The following is a 17,581-nucleotide window of genomic DNA, read 5'->3' as shown; positions in this document are numbered from 1 at the left end:
TACAGATGAGGTTTCACCATGTTGGCCATGCTTCTGTCGAACTCCTGACCTCATAATCCACCCACCTCGCTCTCCCAAAGGGCTGGGATTACAGGTGTGAGCCACTGTGCCCTGCCTACTTTTTAAATTTTATTATGATAAGAATACTTAATATGAGATCTACCCTCTTAACAAAATTTCTCACATGCCGACTAGGTAGATGTAGCACAGCACACCTCTAGAGTATATTCACCTTGCCAGATACTTTGTGCCCTCTGATAGTGACTCCACATTTTCCCTTTGCCCCAGCCTCTAGAACCACCATTCCACTCTTTGGTTCTATGAATTCGGAGTACTACAGTTACCTCACATAAGTGAAGTCGGACACTCTCTGTCTTTCTGTACCTGGCTTATTTAACTTAGGTTGGGTCCTCCAGATTCATCCACGTCATCGCAGGATTTCTCTCCCTTTAAGGCTGAACAATATTCCAATGTGTGTATGTCTGTACCACATTTTCTTTATCCATTCATCTGTCAATGGACATTTACGCTGTTTCCACACCTTGGCTACTGTGAATGCTACTGCAATGGGTGTGGCAGTGCTAATGGCTCTTCAGGATCCTGCTTTCAATTCCCTTGGGTGAGTACCCAGAAAAGCAATTGCTGGGTCAGATGGGAGCTCTATTTTGAATTTTGTGAGGAGCCTCCATACTGTTTTCCATAGTGGCTGCACCAGTTTGCATTCCTACAAGCGGTATGCAAGGGTTCCAATTTCTCCACAACCTCACAAACACTTTTTGTCTTTTGTTTTTTTAACAATAGCCATCCTGAGAGGTGTGAGGTGGTATTTCGCTCTGGTTTTGATTTGCATTTCCCTGATGACTACTGACATTATTTTTTCATGTATGTGTTGGCCATTTATTGTTTTGTTCCTTGAGATGGATTCTCACTCTGTTGCCCAGGCTGGCATGCAGTGGCATGATTTTGGCTCACTGCAACCTCTCTGCCTCCCAGGTTCAAGCGATTCTCTAGCCTCAGCCTCCCGAGTAGCTGGGACTAGAGGTGTGTGCCATCATGCTCGGCTAATTTTTTTATTTTTAGGAGAAACAGCATTGCACCATGTTGGCCAGGCTAAAAATTTTAACTCCTGACCTCAAGTGATCTGCCCGCCTCGGTCTCCCAAAGTGCTGGGATTACAGGCATGAGTCACCTTGCCCAGCTCCTGTTGGCCATTTGTATATCTTCTTTGGAGAAATGTCTATTCAAGTTCTTAAACCATTTAAAATTGGGTTATTAGTTATGTTGTTGTTTGTTTTGCTGCTGAGTTCCAGGACGTACAAAAGGTCTTGGAGATAATTTTGTTATACATGAATCTACCCTATTCCTTTTAATGACTACATAACATACCTTTAGATGGATATGTCAGTTTCCTGCTGCCGATCATTTTTTGTCAGAACTTTGCTCTTAAGACATTATCTTAGGCACATCATAAATAAGATGACAACTTCTGCTGTGACCCTTAGTCCCTGCTCATGACGCTTTTCAATCTCTGCCTTGTATCATGGTTACCACTAGACACAGCCGCATCCCCAGGAGACTTAGAACTCCGTAAGGGACCCTGTCTAATGCGCCCTTTCTCCTTATGGTATTACACACAGTCATATGCATGGTATTTGACCAATGGATCCTGGCTGTCTAAACCTTTTTCTCTGTACCCAGTACCTATGTCCAAACTTGCACTGTTAGCATCCAGTGAATGCAATGGCATCCTCTCTGAGTATCAGTGGACATATGTGACTTATCAGTAACCCAAGGCAGAGATTCCTGCTGCTGCAGGCACCCAAGCCCAAGGACTGAACCTACAGACAAGGATCTGCGCAAGAGCCACAGCTCCTCAGTTTCCCCACTAATGGAGCTATAAAACCCAAAGCTGTAGTCAGAATTTCTTTCTACTGATCTTCAAACATACTGTTTTCTCACCTGTGACAAATGAGAAAACAGAAGCAACTCCACATTTTAATGACTCAGAAAGTCTGGTCAGGTTGAACACCACATTTGGCTTAGGCCAGGCCCAACTGAATATTCCTCTGCCTTCAAAGGACAGGAAAAATGTTGTCCATACAGAACTATTCTCTTCTAAAATGTCTGTGAAGGCCCTTACCCAGCCAGAGTGAACAAGGCTGCTGAGTCATACCTGAGTCAGCCGGGAGCCTGTACCAATGACTGCAAACTGAGTCTAGACACCTAATCCTACCATGTTGAGGCCTTCCCTGCAACCACCCTAAACTCCCTCCTACCAAAAAGTGCTGTGTAACATGTATACTGAATTCAAGTTTAAACAGCAACAAAATTCAAGTGAACTAAAACCAATTCTGCTTTAAACATTCCACATGTTCTCTGAGCTTCCTGGAAGTGCCTGAGATGTCTCAGAGTGAAAAGGAGATAGCAGCAGGGAAGAGAGAATCACACTGTCCTAGACAAATCAGCCATGGAGCTGGTGACATGAAGCACCATGAAAAGAGGAAGAAAACCATCTGTGTTCCTCTGAGGTGAAACAGGAGGCCACAAAGCACACAGAGGCCGAGGCCAGCAGTCTGCTGTGGCCAGGAGAAGGAACTGGGAACAAGTGAATGTGTGTAAAAGTCCCAATCTGCAGAGCCACACAGTGGAAAGGCTCACCCTAGGAGCCACTGGGCCCCAACTGTGATACAAGTGTGGTTACCGAAATTGAACAAAATAAAACTCAACTGGGATCCTCTCTGCAGACGAGCCACCATCTACAGTGGCTGTGTGACCCAGGAGTCATGAGGTGACATCATGGGGACTGATCTGCTGTCAAAGCAGTTCCCGCAACCAACACGGTAAACCGTGCATGGAGGTGCTTTGTTAAGTAGAAGTCATTCTGGGGAAACGAGGCAGGATTTCATAAAAACACTGAGGTCTTGGAAAGCCAAACCAGCCATTCTCAAGAAGCTAGAAATCTGCACTGGCCTGGAGGAGCTGGAGAGTAGAAACCCATTTTTTATCACAGCGTGTTATGTTGGTGGAGTCAATCCCCCACAAGACCTAAGTGCTTTCACAGAGCCTTCCAGCCACATCAGGAGACCTGCAGGACTGAAAACGTCGCCCAGGCACCTGTACCTCTGTGATCTTTCCCTCTAAAACCCACGACTCCAGTGTAATCATGAGAAAGACATCGGACAAATCCCAAACGAGGGGCATTCCACAAACACCTGACCAGTACTCCTCAAAACTGTCATCATTAAAAACTGGGAAGTGTGAGAAACTGTCACGGCCAAGAGGAGCCTAAAGAGACATGTAATGTCCTGTGGGATCAGGAAATAAAAACAGAAAATTAGGGAGAAAATGAAGGAAATCTCAAAGTATAAAGTCAACTTATTTTAATATTGCATAAATATTGGTTTAGTAGTTGTGGCAAATGAATCACACTAACGCAGGATGTTAACAAAGAAGAAACTGGTTAGGGACAAATGGGAATCTCTGTACTATTTTCACAAGTTTTCTGTGCATCTAAAACCATTCTAAAATAAAAGGTTGGCCAAGTGTGGCAGCTCACACCTGTAATCCCAGCACTTTGGGAGGCTGAGGTGGGGGGACTCTTTGAACACAGGAGTTCAAGACCAGCCTGGACAACATAGCAATACCTCAACTCAACAAAAAAATAAAGTAAAACCAGCTGGGTGTGGTGGCATGTGCCTACAGTTCTACCTATTTGGGAGGCCGAGGCAGAACAAGATTTGAGTCCAGAAGTTTGAGGCTGCAGCCAGCTTTGAACATACCACTGCACTCCAGCCTGGGCAACAGAATGAGAGCCTATCTCAAAAAATAATAAATAAAATAGAACTGTTTTTTTTAAAATATTGCCCATGAGGGTAACTGCTAGACAAAAGTCTGGAGCCAGGAAGTAAGGTGGGGCTGAACTGCGACCAGAAGCCTGGGAAGAAACGTCCACGCTGTTTCTCCCCCAGGCCCTTTGGGAGGATCGTGTCCGGTGGACTGGTGAGCTGGGAGGCTGCTCTACAGTAACCAGCACTCCTTCCCCCAAGCTTAGGCCACACATAACTTCTCTGCAAACATCACCTCGGCATGATATTCACCTCCCTATAAGACCAAATGCCTGATCTTACCAAGCCAGCATGCACAAGCAGCTGAGATTCCCTCGTGACACTGAGTCTTACCTGGTGCCTGCGCTCCCTGGCTCAGCTGGTCTGCTGCACACCTCACCCAGACCCTCCTGCCCGAGGGATCCTCTTTCTTTGATGTTCACCCAACTATGCAGGCAGGACCAGCTGCTCCAGGGCCCTTACTGCCCTACCACACATCTCGTCTGCTTCTGGGGGCCTGCAGGCTTCCACCTCCCACTGAGCAAGGCCCAAGCACTGATTCAACAGAACAAACTTGAAGCAAGGAATGAAAGGTTGGGAGTGGTAATAATATTAGCATACACAAGACTGATAATACCAACAATAATTATAGTAGCTGCTTCTACTGATTGAGAGCTGTTTATTCTTAGGACACCCTGAGCGTCCCATCTTGTAGCACTTTGTTATTTCAGTAACGTCTGACAGACACCTCTTTCAACAGAGGGAATTGAATGCAGGGATTAATTTCCCAGGTGATTAAGGAAGATGAGAACTCAGCCAGGATTGGTGAAGTAACCCAGAGATTAGTAACAGCAGGAAACTACCACCAGCCCTAGGCTCACGGAACAAAGGGGGAATGCAGCGTGGCCTGAGCCCAGGAACCAGAAGGAAGAACCAGAAAGGAGATTCAGCCGTCACAAGGGAAGCTAATATCTCAATTCCCCACCTTCCTTCCACCTGCCAATCTTCCTCTAATTCCTGCCATTGGTCAAACCCTGCCAAAAGCTATCTGGCTGTAGGAATTGAAGAAACACATACCTTGGGGTTCATATGATTTGTCCTCCAACCCATTGTACTATGATACACAGCACAGCAGCCAGGCCCAGGGCAGGCACACACACTTCAAAGAAACTGCTTGTTAATCACTTTTATCCTGCATAAGACTGTCAGGAGCTGTGTCTGTCCCAATCACCTGTGTCTCCAGCTCCCAGCATGCTGCTTGGCATACAGTTCACCCTTAAATACACATTAAAAACCAATAAAGTCAAGTTACCCCTGTTTTTCAATGAGGAAAGGAAGGTTCTGGGAAGCTAAGAACATTGCCCAAGCTCACAGGGCAGGAAGGGCAAAACCAAGACTCCTATCAGAGCTCAACTTCCTCCTGCGTACCATGATATTGTGCGGGGGCTGCCTACCAATGGTAAACCAGATGAGGCTGTGGAGTGGGGCCTCTTCATAAGCATGGAGAGGCAGCTGATCCCTGGCAGAGCTTGGAGGACACACTGAGTCAGAGAAGCCACAGGCACTGGCATAGGCAGCCTGGGACTCTCATCCCACACGCTCCACCTCTGAGTGCTGGAGGCCACTTATAAACCCAAGAGAGCAGTGACTGCGTGTGCATTCAAATCCCACCGAGCGCATCTGCATGGAGGTGAGGGGGGCAGTAGGCAAGGGCCTGTTTCCTCCCCAGTCCAGGAACATGCTCGCTCCCCTTTTCAGCTCTTTACCCCTCCTAAAGATGGTGGCATTGGATATAAGCCTGGCTGGATATTACAAACAGATCCATACTATCATCGTTTTCCATTTAAATACACTTTTTAAAGCCTGTGGCCCACACCACAGCAGGCAGGAATCCAGGCAAACCTCCTCCTGCCGGCGGCCTGAGATTTGTATTCTTGCTGCATCCTGCAGCAGCACCACTGAAAGTTATCAGCAGGCAGCCAGCCAGCTTTCAGTCTCGAGAACTGCAGCCCACCGATCACAGCGGCACTTGCAGACATTAGAGGGAGATTTAGAGACCCTCACGCTCACTGCCGGCACGAAGCCTCTGGAAGGCACCTGATGGCATGAGACTGGGGATTTCCATGAGCAGGGGAAAGGAACAGGCACTTGGTGTGAAAATGTTATCTCAAAGCTGATGCAAAATACTCCATCCTAGATGGGGACATTCTTCTCTTTGGCCAAGGTCCATGCCTGAGGAGGGGTACTGTCTGTCCCTCCCCAGCTCCTCCTACAAGCCTTCCAACTGTGGGGTCTCCCAGGGAAGAGATGGGAATGGAATGAGGATGTTCCTTAGTGACAGTGAGCGAGCAGCTATGGTGACTGAGGGTCCTTTCTCTCCACTTGGTGGCAGGGGTCAAGGTTTTCCATCCAGGGCCAGCCTCATGGCTGCACAGTGTATCACAGGAATACGATCTATACAGATGCACAGGCCCTGCAATCAGGCCTCAATCTTGGTTTAAAGTTCCACCTTGGTTGTGTTGAAATTCCTAAATAACTTTTACACAAGGGTCTTGCATTTTCATTCTGCACTGAGCCCCACGAGCCAGTCCTGGTTCCAGCTCTCTCAGAAGAGAAAGACCACAAAACGTGAGGCAGCTCTGAAAGCTTGTGTCAGAAAGTAGCTCTCATCAGGACCCAAATGCTCTCGGCGGTTTCTCTTTATTAGAAGGCACAGGGTCAATGCGGGGCTCTGCAGCACACAGGTGACCCTTGCTACTGTTGCTGGTGTGGGCTCCCTCTGAGGTGAGAAGCCTGGCACTATCATTGTCCAGCATAACGGGGCCCCTGCCTACTGGACTCTGCTGGTTTCACAGACAGCCCAGAGCTGTGCAGTTGAGCCTGAGCGCCCCACTTATCCCCTGGGTCACACCTAGCCATTCAAAAGCAGGGCGCAGCTCTCTGCTGGCTGAGGCTGCTTCGAAAGCAGAAGCACAAGCACGAGCCGTCGCCAACTCAGGGAACACGGGCAGGAGTTCAGCCTCCTCACAGCTGACCATGGAGGCGAGGAAACCCAGCAGGAGGGGTGAGGAGCTGCTCACCTGGTTGTCGCTCTCCCGGATGATCTCACTCCTGGCATCTTCTGCTCGGGTTTGATCTCGACAAACGAGGTGAACTGTGCCACCTGGTGGAATTCAGTGAAACCATCTGTGAGTTACAGCGAGCGCTACAGAAACCAGCTCTTCCAAATGAAAAATCAAGACATAGGGGCTCACAAAAAGAATACCTGCAACTGACACCCTTCTGTTAAACCTAGATGGATGGTTCCCACAGTTAGAGCAGCGAAGGCGATCCTGAGGGAGGTACCGGAACCTTCTTGCCTATCTGCGCTGACAGTGCTTCTGGGAGAACATCCCAATTTTTTAAGGGCCTGAACACATCAAGGATAAGAAACATTGATCCAGGTCACGTCTGCCTCCCTAGCGTCTAGCATGGTAGCTGGCATGGAGATCTCAAACCTGGCTGCACTTTAGACTCACGTAGGGAGCTTTTAAAGATCCAGGCAATGGCCCAGGTCTGAGTATGTTTTACAGGCTCCCTGGTGATATAATGTTCAGGCAAAGTAGAAGATCACTGGCCTAGCATGTAGTAGAGACTCAAGTATAGACTGAATGTTGAATCCATCAGCAGCCCTCATATTATCCCAGCAAATGCCACATCATCATCAATCAAGGTCAACTTAAAGCAGAACATCTTCGTCATGGCAGCTAAGAAGGAATCATTATGGAGTCTGCCTTCTCTACTAAAAATCACCCCCTTGATTAAATGGGGTCTGTTTCACTGGAGGCTACAGGCTAACCACACCACTAGCCCCTGTCCTCTCCCCTCCTCTCCACACTTCAGTTGTTCCCAGCTGCTAAGACATACTTAATCCTCTCCCTGACTTGGCAGATAATTAAATAAAGCTTCAAATGATATAATAGTCCCCTGAAAAACGCCTAACTTGGATTTAGAGAAAGGAAAAAAAGAAGACATCTTCAGCATCTTAAAAAGTGATAAATTCACAACCTAGTTCCCCACCTTCTGCTGGAACATCCAATTTTCCAGAAGAGGCTCTGGAGAGCTGCAGGAAAATTTTCTAGCCACTGCAGAGCCAACTGGTGACCCAGGATAGTTGAGCTCGTGCAGGAAATTCTGGCATTCACCCATGAGGAAGACTTCTGCTGACTGAAGACTTTACAGGCACCTGCGGCGCCTCTTTATCATCAAAGTTAGGGGAGGGAAGCAGGAGGCTGCTCCAGCCCTGGAGGCTGGACACCAGCAAGGAGGAAGTTAGTTCCACCCACTCCTCTCTCCAGGTATTTTGGGGGCATTGGTTCGTAACTACCATCCACATCCAAATTGTGGTGGACTCCCAGGCTCCCCCTCCCGTCTCCATCCCCAGGGAGTCTCATTGAGAAGACAAGAGTTAGAGACCAGGTGTTTTTTTTTTTTTTTAAATTAAATTCCACTGGGGATTCTGATGTTCAGGGTTTGTTTGAGCCCCTCACTGTTCTTAATCAGAAAACACCGGTACACGTGCGCAGAACCCGAGCTCTCTCGTGAATTAATTAAGTGTTGAGGAAAGGGCTCCTGTTCCTCTAGCCCCCTCTAGCTCAAGGCTCAGAAAGCTGGCACCTGTGCCCAGAACCACGGGATCGCCATCCAGGACTTCCTGACCTGCCTGTGACACAGGGTGCCCTCCTCAGTGGTGGACCAGCCACAGTCTGACAGCGGGGCTCAGTGGACACGTGTTAGCAGCCGCTCACCTCGCTTGGCTATTTCAAGGGCAGTTGCTTTGCCAATGCCGCTGTTTCCTCCAGTGACCAAAAAGACTCTTCCAGGAACCTGGACCTCCAAGTCATTAGGGACAAAGTCCTTAGATGCAGATTCATAGCCACTCCTAGAAACAGCAGACCGGCAAGAAGACCAGCTGTAAGGAGTGAGGAACACAAACCCCTGCAGAAGAAAGCCGAATTCTAGGATGGGCATTATTGCTGTCTCTGCCTCTCCCAGAACATCATGAAACTCCTTTCTCGCTCACTCTCCCTGGTCTCACGACCATCACCATCTCAGGGCCTGCATTTCCTGGGCCATTAGCTTCCCAAACTTTTGAAAATATTGGAGATTCCAACACTTTGGCATCCAAATTGTCTTCCTCTGACTGCCCCGATACTGGGGAGTGGCAAAAAGAAAAAAAATCCTTTGACAGATGAATTGCTCTTTTCCCTTTTGTGAGGGGCAGGTTTTGGGAAGCTTAGGAGACCATTTGCATTGCGCTTATTGCATTGCAGGACAGATAGCCTTCCTTGTCTACTTGGAGAGATGGAGAGATTTGCAAGCAGGGGATGAAGGAGGAGGAAGGTAGAGTCATTTAAGCTCTGCACCCAGCAGAGGAAGCCAAGGCTCCTTCAGGGACACAGGGTGTGCACTGCATAGCACTAGGGAGTGCCATTTGGATCACAATGATAGGAGATTTGTAACTGCATTATGATAACGTTCTGGCAGGTGATAGAAAAGCGTATTGCAGAAGAGGTACGTTCTCTGATTTGCACGAAGGCATCATACTGGATTTATGCAACCATGAGTTCCTTAACCGTTTCTCTCTCTCTCATTCCTTTGGAAATACCTCTCTACCTTTACTCTCCTAGTATTTCCTGGCTATGAATTGGCTAAAGGCAGTGGTGGTAGAAGGGTGGGGTTGGCAGCAGGAGGCCCAGAGGGCAGACTATGCCCACACACAGGCAGGCTGGCGTCTCACAGCTTGCATCTCTACCCCAGAGCCAAGAGATTTCTCCCCAGTAGTGCAGAATGGGACTGTAATCTCAAGGCTCCACAGAGGCCGAGAGCCCTCCCACAGGACCTAGTCACAAATGGATAGCCAACAGCTGGCTTCCTGCTCCATGCCCTGGTGCAGCACAACTGCCAGTTACATGCCCTGGACACTCGGGGAAGAGGCCAAAGGACGTTTATGAGCTTGGGTTTTGGTTTGAAAGTCACTGCCACAGGGCAGGCATTGCCACTTGTTTCAGTAAACTCAGATGTTCTTAAGAGAACAAGAAAAATGTTCCCGTTTGCACCATCTGTAACTCACCGGAACATGCCAGGCAGCTTAGAGAACACCCTACCCATGGCCGGGCGTGGTGGCTCACGTCTGCAATCCCAGCACTTTGGGAGGCCAAGGCAGGTGGATCATGAGGTCAAGAGATCATGAGGTCAACACCCTACCCATTGCTTCTGCTGTGAGTGGCAAGCAAGATTTCTTATTCCAAAGCCTTCCTGAAAGGTTGACTTGAAACTAAAAAATATTAATAACAAAGGCTTGAACAACCTGCGTTTGTCACAGTTCAGCCTCTTACTAGCTGTGCAATCTTGTGTGTTGGCTTAACGTTTCTGGGCTCATATCTCCTCATCTGCAGATAGGGAATAATAAGAGATACCTCTTGGGCAGCATTTATGACAGTACTTGGAACATATTAGGAGCTCAATAATTAGCAGTTGACATTATTATTATTATTATTATTATTATTGAGATGGAGTCTCTCTCTGTCACCTAGGCTGGAGTGCAGTGGTGCGATCTCAGCTCTCTGCAACCTCTGCCTCCCCAGTTAGAGTGATTCTCCTGCCTCAGCCTCCTGAGTAGCTGGGATTACAAGCACCCGCCACCACACTCGGCTAATTTTTGTATTTTTAATAGAGACAGGGTTTTACCATGTTGGCCAAACTGGTCTCAAACACCTGACCTCAGGTGATCTGCCTGCCTCGGCCTCCCAAAGTGTTGAGATTACAGGCACGAGCCACTGCACCTGGCCAACATTATTACTACTATTAATAATGACAGTACCTTCCATGTTCAAACTTGTGCTCATTTGGCCTCCAAGCCTTCAAATCAGTAGGGACTTTGAGCATTTTAAACTACAAACAAAGAGGAAACTGGAAGTTTTTCCCCCCTATACACAGATGTGAGCCCTGGAATCTCTGTGAAAGGCTTTTCCGGTAGAGGCAAGGGCCTGAGTCAATGAATAGGGGCTTAGCTAGGAGGAGGCATTGTGGGGAATGAGTGAGAACTTCCCAAATACAATAGAGCCAGAGAAAAAGCAGTCCACAGGGAACAGGCTTTCAGAGCCCTTCTCCAGGGGCAGGAAGCTGACAGGCTTCTCTCTGTGACACCCAGCCAAAGGGGACATTAGCCTCTGGGCTCCACACTGATCCGTATTAGAGACAAATGTTTGCTGAGGGTGGCTTCTCTGGGTTAAACCTCTTCCTCAAACTGCATGCTGGGAGTGCTGCCAAGCGGGCAGCACCGGCCTGGCCTGCAGGACATGCCCCTGCCCTCCGTCCTCTGTCGGGTGTCTTGCCTTCCATACAAGAATTCGTCCTGGTCCAATCTGTTGTTAGTGGTAAAACTTGTCTTTTATGTACTCTGCCCCTTATTGGGGAAGCATTTTATTTTCACAAATTCTAGATATCATCGGTCTCTATTCTTCAAACACAGACAGACATGATTTTCCCAAGGTCACCAGAAGGTAGGAGATGAGACCAAAGGCTGGGTGTTCCATTCTTCAACACCCAGCCTCGGGGCCAAAGGGCGGCGCCCAGACAAGCTGCATCAGCAGCACCTGGAAACTTGTTGGAGATGCCCTGCCGGCAGACTCAGAAGTGCTTGCTCCGCAACCTGCGGTTTCATATGCCTTCCAGGGGATTTTGATTCAAGCTGAGAGGACGTCTGTACTTACTGTTTCCTGAACCTGAGGGGACAGGGATTGGGGGGGGCGGGGGGAAGCTCAAAAGTATCCCTGTCTCCAGAAGCTCAATTTACCCAAATATGGAACTTGCTCAGGATCCATCTATACATGCCCAGGGTTTAGGAGTCTGTTTACAACTGCCCCAGGGAATTATTAGGTTCAGCAAAGTTTAGGAAACAATGATTAGATCCTGCTGCCTAGGAACCCAAAATAGGGAGGCTTTATAAAAATCCTTGTGCCAAGAGAAACGCTGCAAACCCTAACTCCTCGCTCGCACACTGAAGTCAAAATAACGTTGTTGTTCTTCTCTCCCAGTCACTAAATTCACAACAGCGGGGAAAACCCACCTAAGTTTGCCAACCGCCTTCCCCTCCCCTCCCCCACAATTTGTGTTGGATTGGGCCCCTTGGCCTCACCTTCCCTTCAAGGTGGGGCAATCAGAGCGAAAGAGTCCTGGGAGAGATTTTTACAGCTTGCCTTCCCTGGGGCCCACGCCGGGTTGGAAACTGACTCAAGCTTTCATGCTGTGTCATGTGGAAAGATCCAGCAATGAATGGTCATTGCCAGAGGACACCCTTTGAAAGAAAGAGGCCGACCCTGTATTCTCCTAAAAGCAGTGGGACAGGGCACACGGCTACACCTTCCCAGCATTCTCCGCAGCAGGGGCTCCAGCTGAACTTTTCCCAAAACGATGTGGGGTGAAGAGAAGGGAGTTGCAACTTCTACCTCCCCTAGGCGTGCTGGCCAGATTGCCGTGGGAACCGAAAAAGCCCCAATGCAGGAAGAAGCCTCAGAGATGAGAATCACCTGGGGGATCTGGACGAAATGCGTCCCGGCCCCTGTGCAGACCCACTGAATCAGAATCTCTAGGAATCTCAGAACCTCTCTAGCTCAGAAAACTGGTACGTTTAATCCTCCCGTGATTCTGATGGGCAGACAGGGTTGAGAGCCACTGGTTAGCCTAATCAATTCTAAGATAAAACCTCCATCTCTCCTCTGTCACAGGAACCTGCTACCTCTAAAAACCACAATGAGGTGGAGAGCCAATTAGGGCACACTGAGCGTGGTCAGGGGGCGGCGAAGCCACCATGCACCGTTACCCAGAAGCACACACTGGGTACAGAGCCACCCCGGCTGGGGACGCAGGCTGGCAAGTGCCAGATGGAGCCAGAGGTCGCAGTCCAGGTGCCGCATCTTCTTAGAGGAAGAAGCTGCTAAGACAGACCCTTGGCTAGGGATTCAGATCCAGCCCCAGCTGACGCCGCCAGCAGCACCGCGAAGGCACTAGCCGAAGCTCACCCCGCGGGGCGCCGAGGGGACGCCCAGGAGGCTCGGAGGCGCCGGGGCCGCCTGACGTCAGTGGGACGGGCCTGGGCCTGGGCGCGCCACAGTCCCGCCCCTCGAGCTCCAGTCCCGGCCGCGAGCGCGGAGGGGCTGCACACTGGCGACCGCCCCACGCCCAGGCGCGGGCCGCTGGATGGCGGGCGCCCCAGTAGTTCGGGGCTCCCTTAGTCCATCAAGCGAGCGGGCGAAGGGGCCGCGGGCGCGTTCCCGCCAACCCCGCTCGCCCCCGCCGCGGCGGGCCACGTGACAGCCCGGGACACCGCCCCCGCCCCCAACCCACCGCCGCGCCGCCTTACTTGGTGTACTCGCGCAGCCCCTTGACCAACCACACGGCACTGCGGTACAGGGACATGCCGGGCGCGCCGCACGCCGAGCCCCGCCGCGCTCCCGGCGCCCCCGCCCTGGCGCGGCCTCCGCCCTGGTCCCGCCCTCCCGGGAGTCGCCCGCCCTGACATCGTCCGGGTTATGTAAGAGCCGCGGCTTCCGGGGCCTTGCTCCGCGGGGAAGGCGGAGGGTCTCAGAGCCGGCCCGTCGACTCCGCCCCAGCCCCAGAGGTGGAGTGAGGGCGGACGGCTCCTGCGGGGAGCCGCAGTCGAGGTCCACAGTCTCCTCGTGGTTGAAATGCGGCGTCAGCAACGTTGAGAGAACACCTTCCCGCTGGGCATGGCCAGGAGGCGTGGATGGCCCTGCCACGCACCGCCTGGAATGTGGTTACCTAGAAAACCATGTGGAATAAAACGACGAGGCTTATGATATTTAAAAGCTTTCTGCGTCGAATTGGTGTTATCATAAGGGTTATTGCAATAACTGTCGTTCTCTAAGTTCCTACATGTATCGGGAGGTGCGGTGCCCTAGCACATACATCTCCCCTCTCCAGCAAGCACGGTCAGATTGGCCACACACAGGCAAGAGGCCGCGCTGGGGCTCCCACCCGAGAAGGAATTGTCTCCGTGGCCCAGACTTTGCCACTGGTTCTGCATCTTCATGCATTGCCACGGAAAGCCCCTTGATCGCTCCCAAATCCTCATCAGCCTCCTTCCACCCAACCGCAAATAACCGGTGTGGGTAAAAACGTGCGGTTGCTGCGTGAACCCAGATCTCGGACTAGTCATCCCCCCGCCCCCGATTCCAACCCCGTTATGTAGAACCCAGACACCCCAGTGCACATCTAACCTCCAGCCTTAACGCCACATTAGAAATGGAGACCTGCTGCTGCTCTCACTCCTAGTCACCCTGTTAAGTTCTATGCTGGTTTACCCAAGTCGCCCAGAGACTGAGCCCCTCTTACATAAGCTGAGCGGAGACCGGCTGCTTTAATAGCCTCATTATCTAGGATACAGGATCACTGTCCACCCTCAACCCTTAGTAGGCAAGTTTTTACTTCAGAATGACATTTGAAATAAATTTCCCCAGAACAGCTCACCCCTCTAAACAGGACTCTGAGGTTCCACTACGTTAGTGTTATTCCTGACAGAGTGATGAAAGGAAATTTAAACAACTGGCGTTTTGTGAAACCACCCAGCCTGGTGTGACTGTCAATGCCTGTCCGACTTGGCTGCGAAAATATTTTAGATCCCCAGGGCTACACGCTGTGATGTATACACTCCGCTTTGTGTCAGTGATGGAGAAGGTGTCAGTCGGCTCTGAATCTCTCTGACCACCTCAGGAAATACGCTTTTGGCTCACAGAGACGGGGTGAGAAATGGTTTTGAACCACAAAGTCTCTCGAGGGTGTCAGCGGCCCCTTGAAATAAAAGTCTGGCTGGAAACCCAGCTCTCCGCGTTAGCCAGGTGAACCTGAGCATACTGCACACACCCTCAGTCTTGGTTTTTAATGTGTAAAATGGGAATGATGCTCACGTGTAATGTGTAAAATGGGAGCTGGCCACGCCATTGGGCACCGTGGGCCTCTTGGACCAGCGGCCCAGCAACTTGCTCATGGGGTGGTTGTGATGATGAAAGCATTCATTATAAAGAGCTTAGTTTCATACGAAGTGATCAGAAGCATTCATTTCCCTCAAGTTTTCTTCTCATTCCTTTCTCCGCTACACTTACAGCCATGCAGTGTACATTCAAGAAGTGTTCCATGAGGGCATGCAGTGTCCAGTGTTAGACTCACATCAACAAGCGTCCACAAGGTAGCGTATACATTATATACACTTCCAGAGGAGGTCTTAGGAAAAGCCAACCCCTGTCTCAAAATCAGCTTCCGCTCTCACTTGGATGCCAGATAACACGCACACACAAAGAAACCAAGGACAGTATGGAGTTCACAGAAGAATGTTTCCGTTTAACTGGAGTCAGATGAGCTGCACTGTAGTCCAATTTCTGCCAGTTACTCCCTGTGTGACCCGTGTGATAAAATGTATAGAAGGCTTAAAGTGTTCCAAGCATTGTGGATTATAGCACTAAATTCTCACACTGACCCATATGGTTACTCTTGCTATTATCCCCATCTTACAGATGAGCAAACTGAGAGAGGCTACATAGCTTGACTGAGGTCACAGTAAATACATGGTGGAGCCAAGCTTTGAGGCCAGGTAGTATGATTCCAGAGCCCACACCTTCCCCAGTGCATCATACAGAATGGGGGCAGGTCACAGCCTCTTGGCCTCAGTTTTTCTCATCTGAACAAAAAGAGGGCCAGACTGACACCCAGGACCCCTTTCAGCTCGAACTTTCTGTACATCTAATAAGAAAATTATATATGGATGTTAAATAAGTTAGGCCCAGGGTGCTTGTAAGAGCAGTGTCAAAGTGGGTAGGGTTGCTTCATTTCTCATGGGTGGAAAGCCACTGAAATATTTCTCCTGTGTTCCTGGTTCCAATTTGCCACTCAAAAAGCCAAACAAAGAAATCATCCTCCAGAGTTCCCTTCCAATTGATTTAGATCCCTGAGGCTAATTTTGACCAAATTGGAAGAAGCAGGAGGTGTGGAAATCCATGGCTTCCTGTGCAACAGATACACATGATGAGAAATCTGTATACACACACACACACACACACACACACACACGTGTTCATATTGCCTTCCACTGAAGCTCATACCAGTTCCTCTAGCCAAGTTGTCATGGCAACACCAGCTGCCAATGAGATCATGGAAGACAAGGTCATAATGGCAATGGTGCCTTAATATTTTACCTGGAAAAGCTACTTAATTAATAAGATGAATAATCATAAATCATAAACTCATAGGAAGTCAGACACCATTCATGTACATGTTTAGTGGGCAATTGGGGGTGGGGAATGGAAATGACAGCGAAGGGAAAGGAACAAAAAGGAACAGAGGATGAGGCAGAGAGCATGGAAGAAGGTCTCTGATGCTGATCCTTATTTTTCAGTGTGGACCATGCACAGGTGTTGACCCTGCCGTGCATGAATTAAGGAACTGGGCTCTTCCTGATGACAAGAAGTTGTGGGGCGGGCCATGGGCTCCCAGCCTCAATCACAAAAGGCTTACCAGAAACCCAAAGGTGACTGCTTTCTGGCATTCACACTAGCAGAGGAGAGCAGCAGCCCAGGGAAGAGGTACAGTGGTAGACACCAACCCACCCTCCCCCCAACTCTGCAGCTGACACAGTCACCATGCAGAAAGGCCTTTCCGGCTGCCTCCCTGTGTCCCTCGGTGCCCATCATCCTTTACAGACGGGCTTGCCCCAGGGCTGTCTGTTGCCCATCTGAACCAACTTCCTACCGAACAAGTCAATTTGATTTAGGGGTTTCCTTCCTTTTACAAGAAGCTAATCGCAGTGTGGGCCTCTGGCCAGAACTTTGGCAGTGGGGAGCTGAGGCGGGAGACAGACTCAGTTTTCACTGAATACCTTCTGTGCCATTGAATTTTGTACCATATGCATGAATCACTTGCTTAGATTTAAAACACACAGAGATCCCCCTTCTTTCCCCAGCCCTGTGCACCCTCCAAGGACTGAAGACATTGGCAGTGAGATGGGCCCAAAGTGGGGCACTAGTGAAGCCAGGGAGGTCAGCCTCCATATAGCTGAGTTGATGGAGAAAGTGATTTTCCACCAACGGGACTCGTGTTTGTTTTAAGAACTCATGCAGCCTGCTTCCAGGGCTTCGCTTTTACCGCAAGCAGATTCTGTTCTGACTGAAAAAGCCAGGGGCTTTCTCTAGTGGTGTTGGGGCAGAAGCGTGAGAGCATGCAGGCTGCTTGGTGAGGTGGTTATAGTTCACGCGACCCAGGCTCCCTGGACCACCTCGTACCCACTGCCGGCCTCAGGAGAAGGGCCACCCACACAGGCGGGAGAGGGATACAGACACAAGGCGAGAACTGGGATAGAGAGTCAAAGGGCCCATGTTCAGCTCTGACGCATCTTCAGAAAGGACACTTTACCTCTGCAAGCCTCAGTTTCCCTCTACAGAGGAGCATAACTGTACAGTCCTCACAGCATTGTAATGAGGGCGAAATAAAGAAAATTTTCTCTTATTTAACAAATACTTATGCTCCACCTACTATGGGCCATGCACGGTTTTAATCTCCTTACAAATAAAAACAAGGCACCGAGAGTTTCAGTGGCACATCCAGAATCACGTGCATCTGGAAAGGGGCAGGGCCAGGATCCCAGCCTGATAGGATGGGTCCAGATGCTACAGGCATTAACCCCTTCTCTGTAAGGATGAGGGATGTGT

At 49.8% G+C, this 17,581-nt stretch overlaps 1 protein-coding gene across 5 annotated transcripts in view; it reads right to left on the bottom strand.

The window, feature by feature from the left end:
• The window catches only part of DHRS12 (dehydrogenase/reductase 12), a 41,606-nt gene extending 28,246 nt beyond the window's left edge, over positions 1-13,360 (bottom strand). For 2 of the 5 annotated variants that reach the window (XR_005580497.2, XM_039473147.2), the window contains exons 1-3: positions 13,228-13,344; positions 8,612-8,745; positions 6,905-6,987 (exon numbers count right to left, since the gene is read on the bottom strand). Coding sequence is in view for 1 of the 5 variants with exons in the window: in XM_039473147.2 (XP_039329081.1) it covers positions 6,905-6,987; positions 8,612-8,745; positions 13,228-13,283 (273 nt within the window). In the remaining 4 variants the exon portion in view is untranslated. Of the gene's footprint in view, positions 1-6,904; positions 6,988-7,089; positions 7,180-8,611; positions 12,866-13,227 lie in introns of those variants that run through there. The other 3 variants (XR_005580500.2, XR_012514358.1, XR_005580501.2) reach the window with 3 other exon arrangements.
• Between the last annotated feature and the right edge of the window lie 4,221 nt (positions 13,361-17,581).

The sequence above is a fragment of the Saimiri boliviensis genome, chromosome 16 (genome assembly GCF_048565385.1).
Source record: "Saimiri boliviensis isolate mSaiBol1 chromosome 16, mSaiBol1.pri, whole genome shotgun sequence".
NCBI lineage: Eukaryota > Metazoa > Chordata > Mammalia > Primates > Cebidae > Saimiri > Saimiri boliviensis.
The sequence above is the reverse complement of the archived record's forward strand: the minus strand, read 5'-3'. Positions and strand labels throughout refer to the sequence as shown.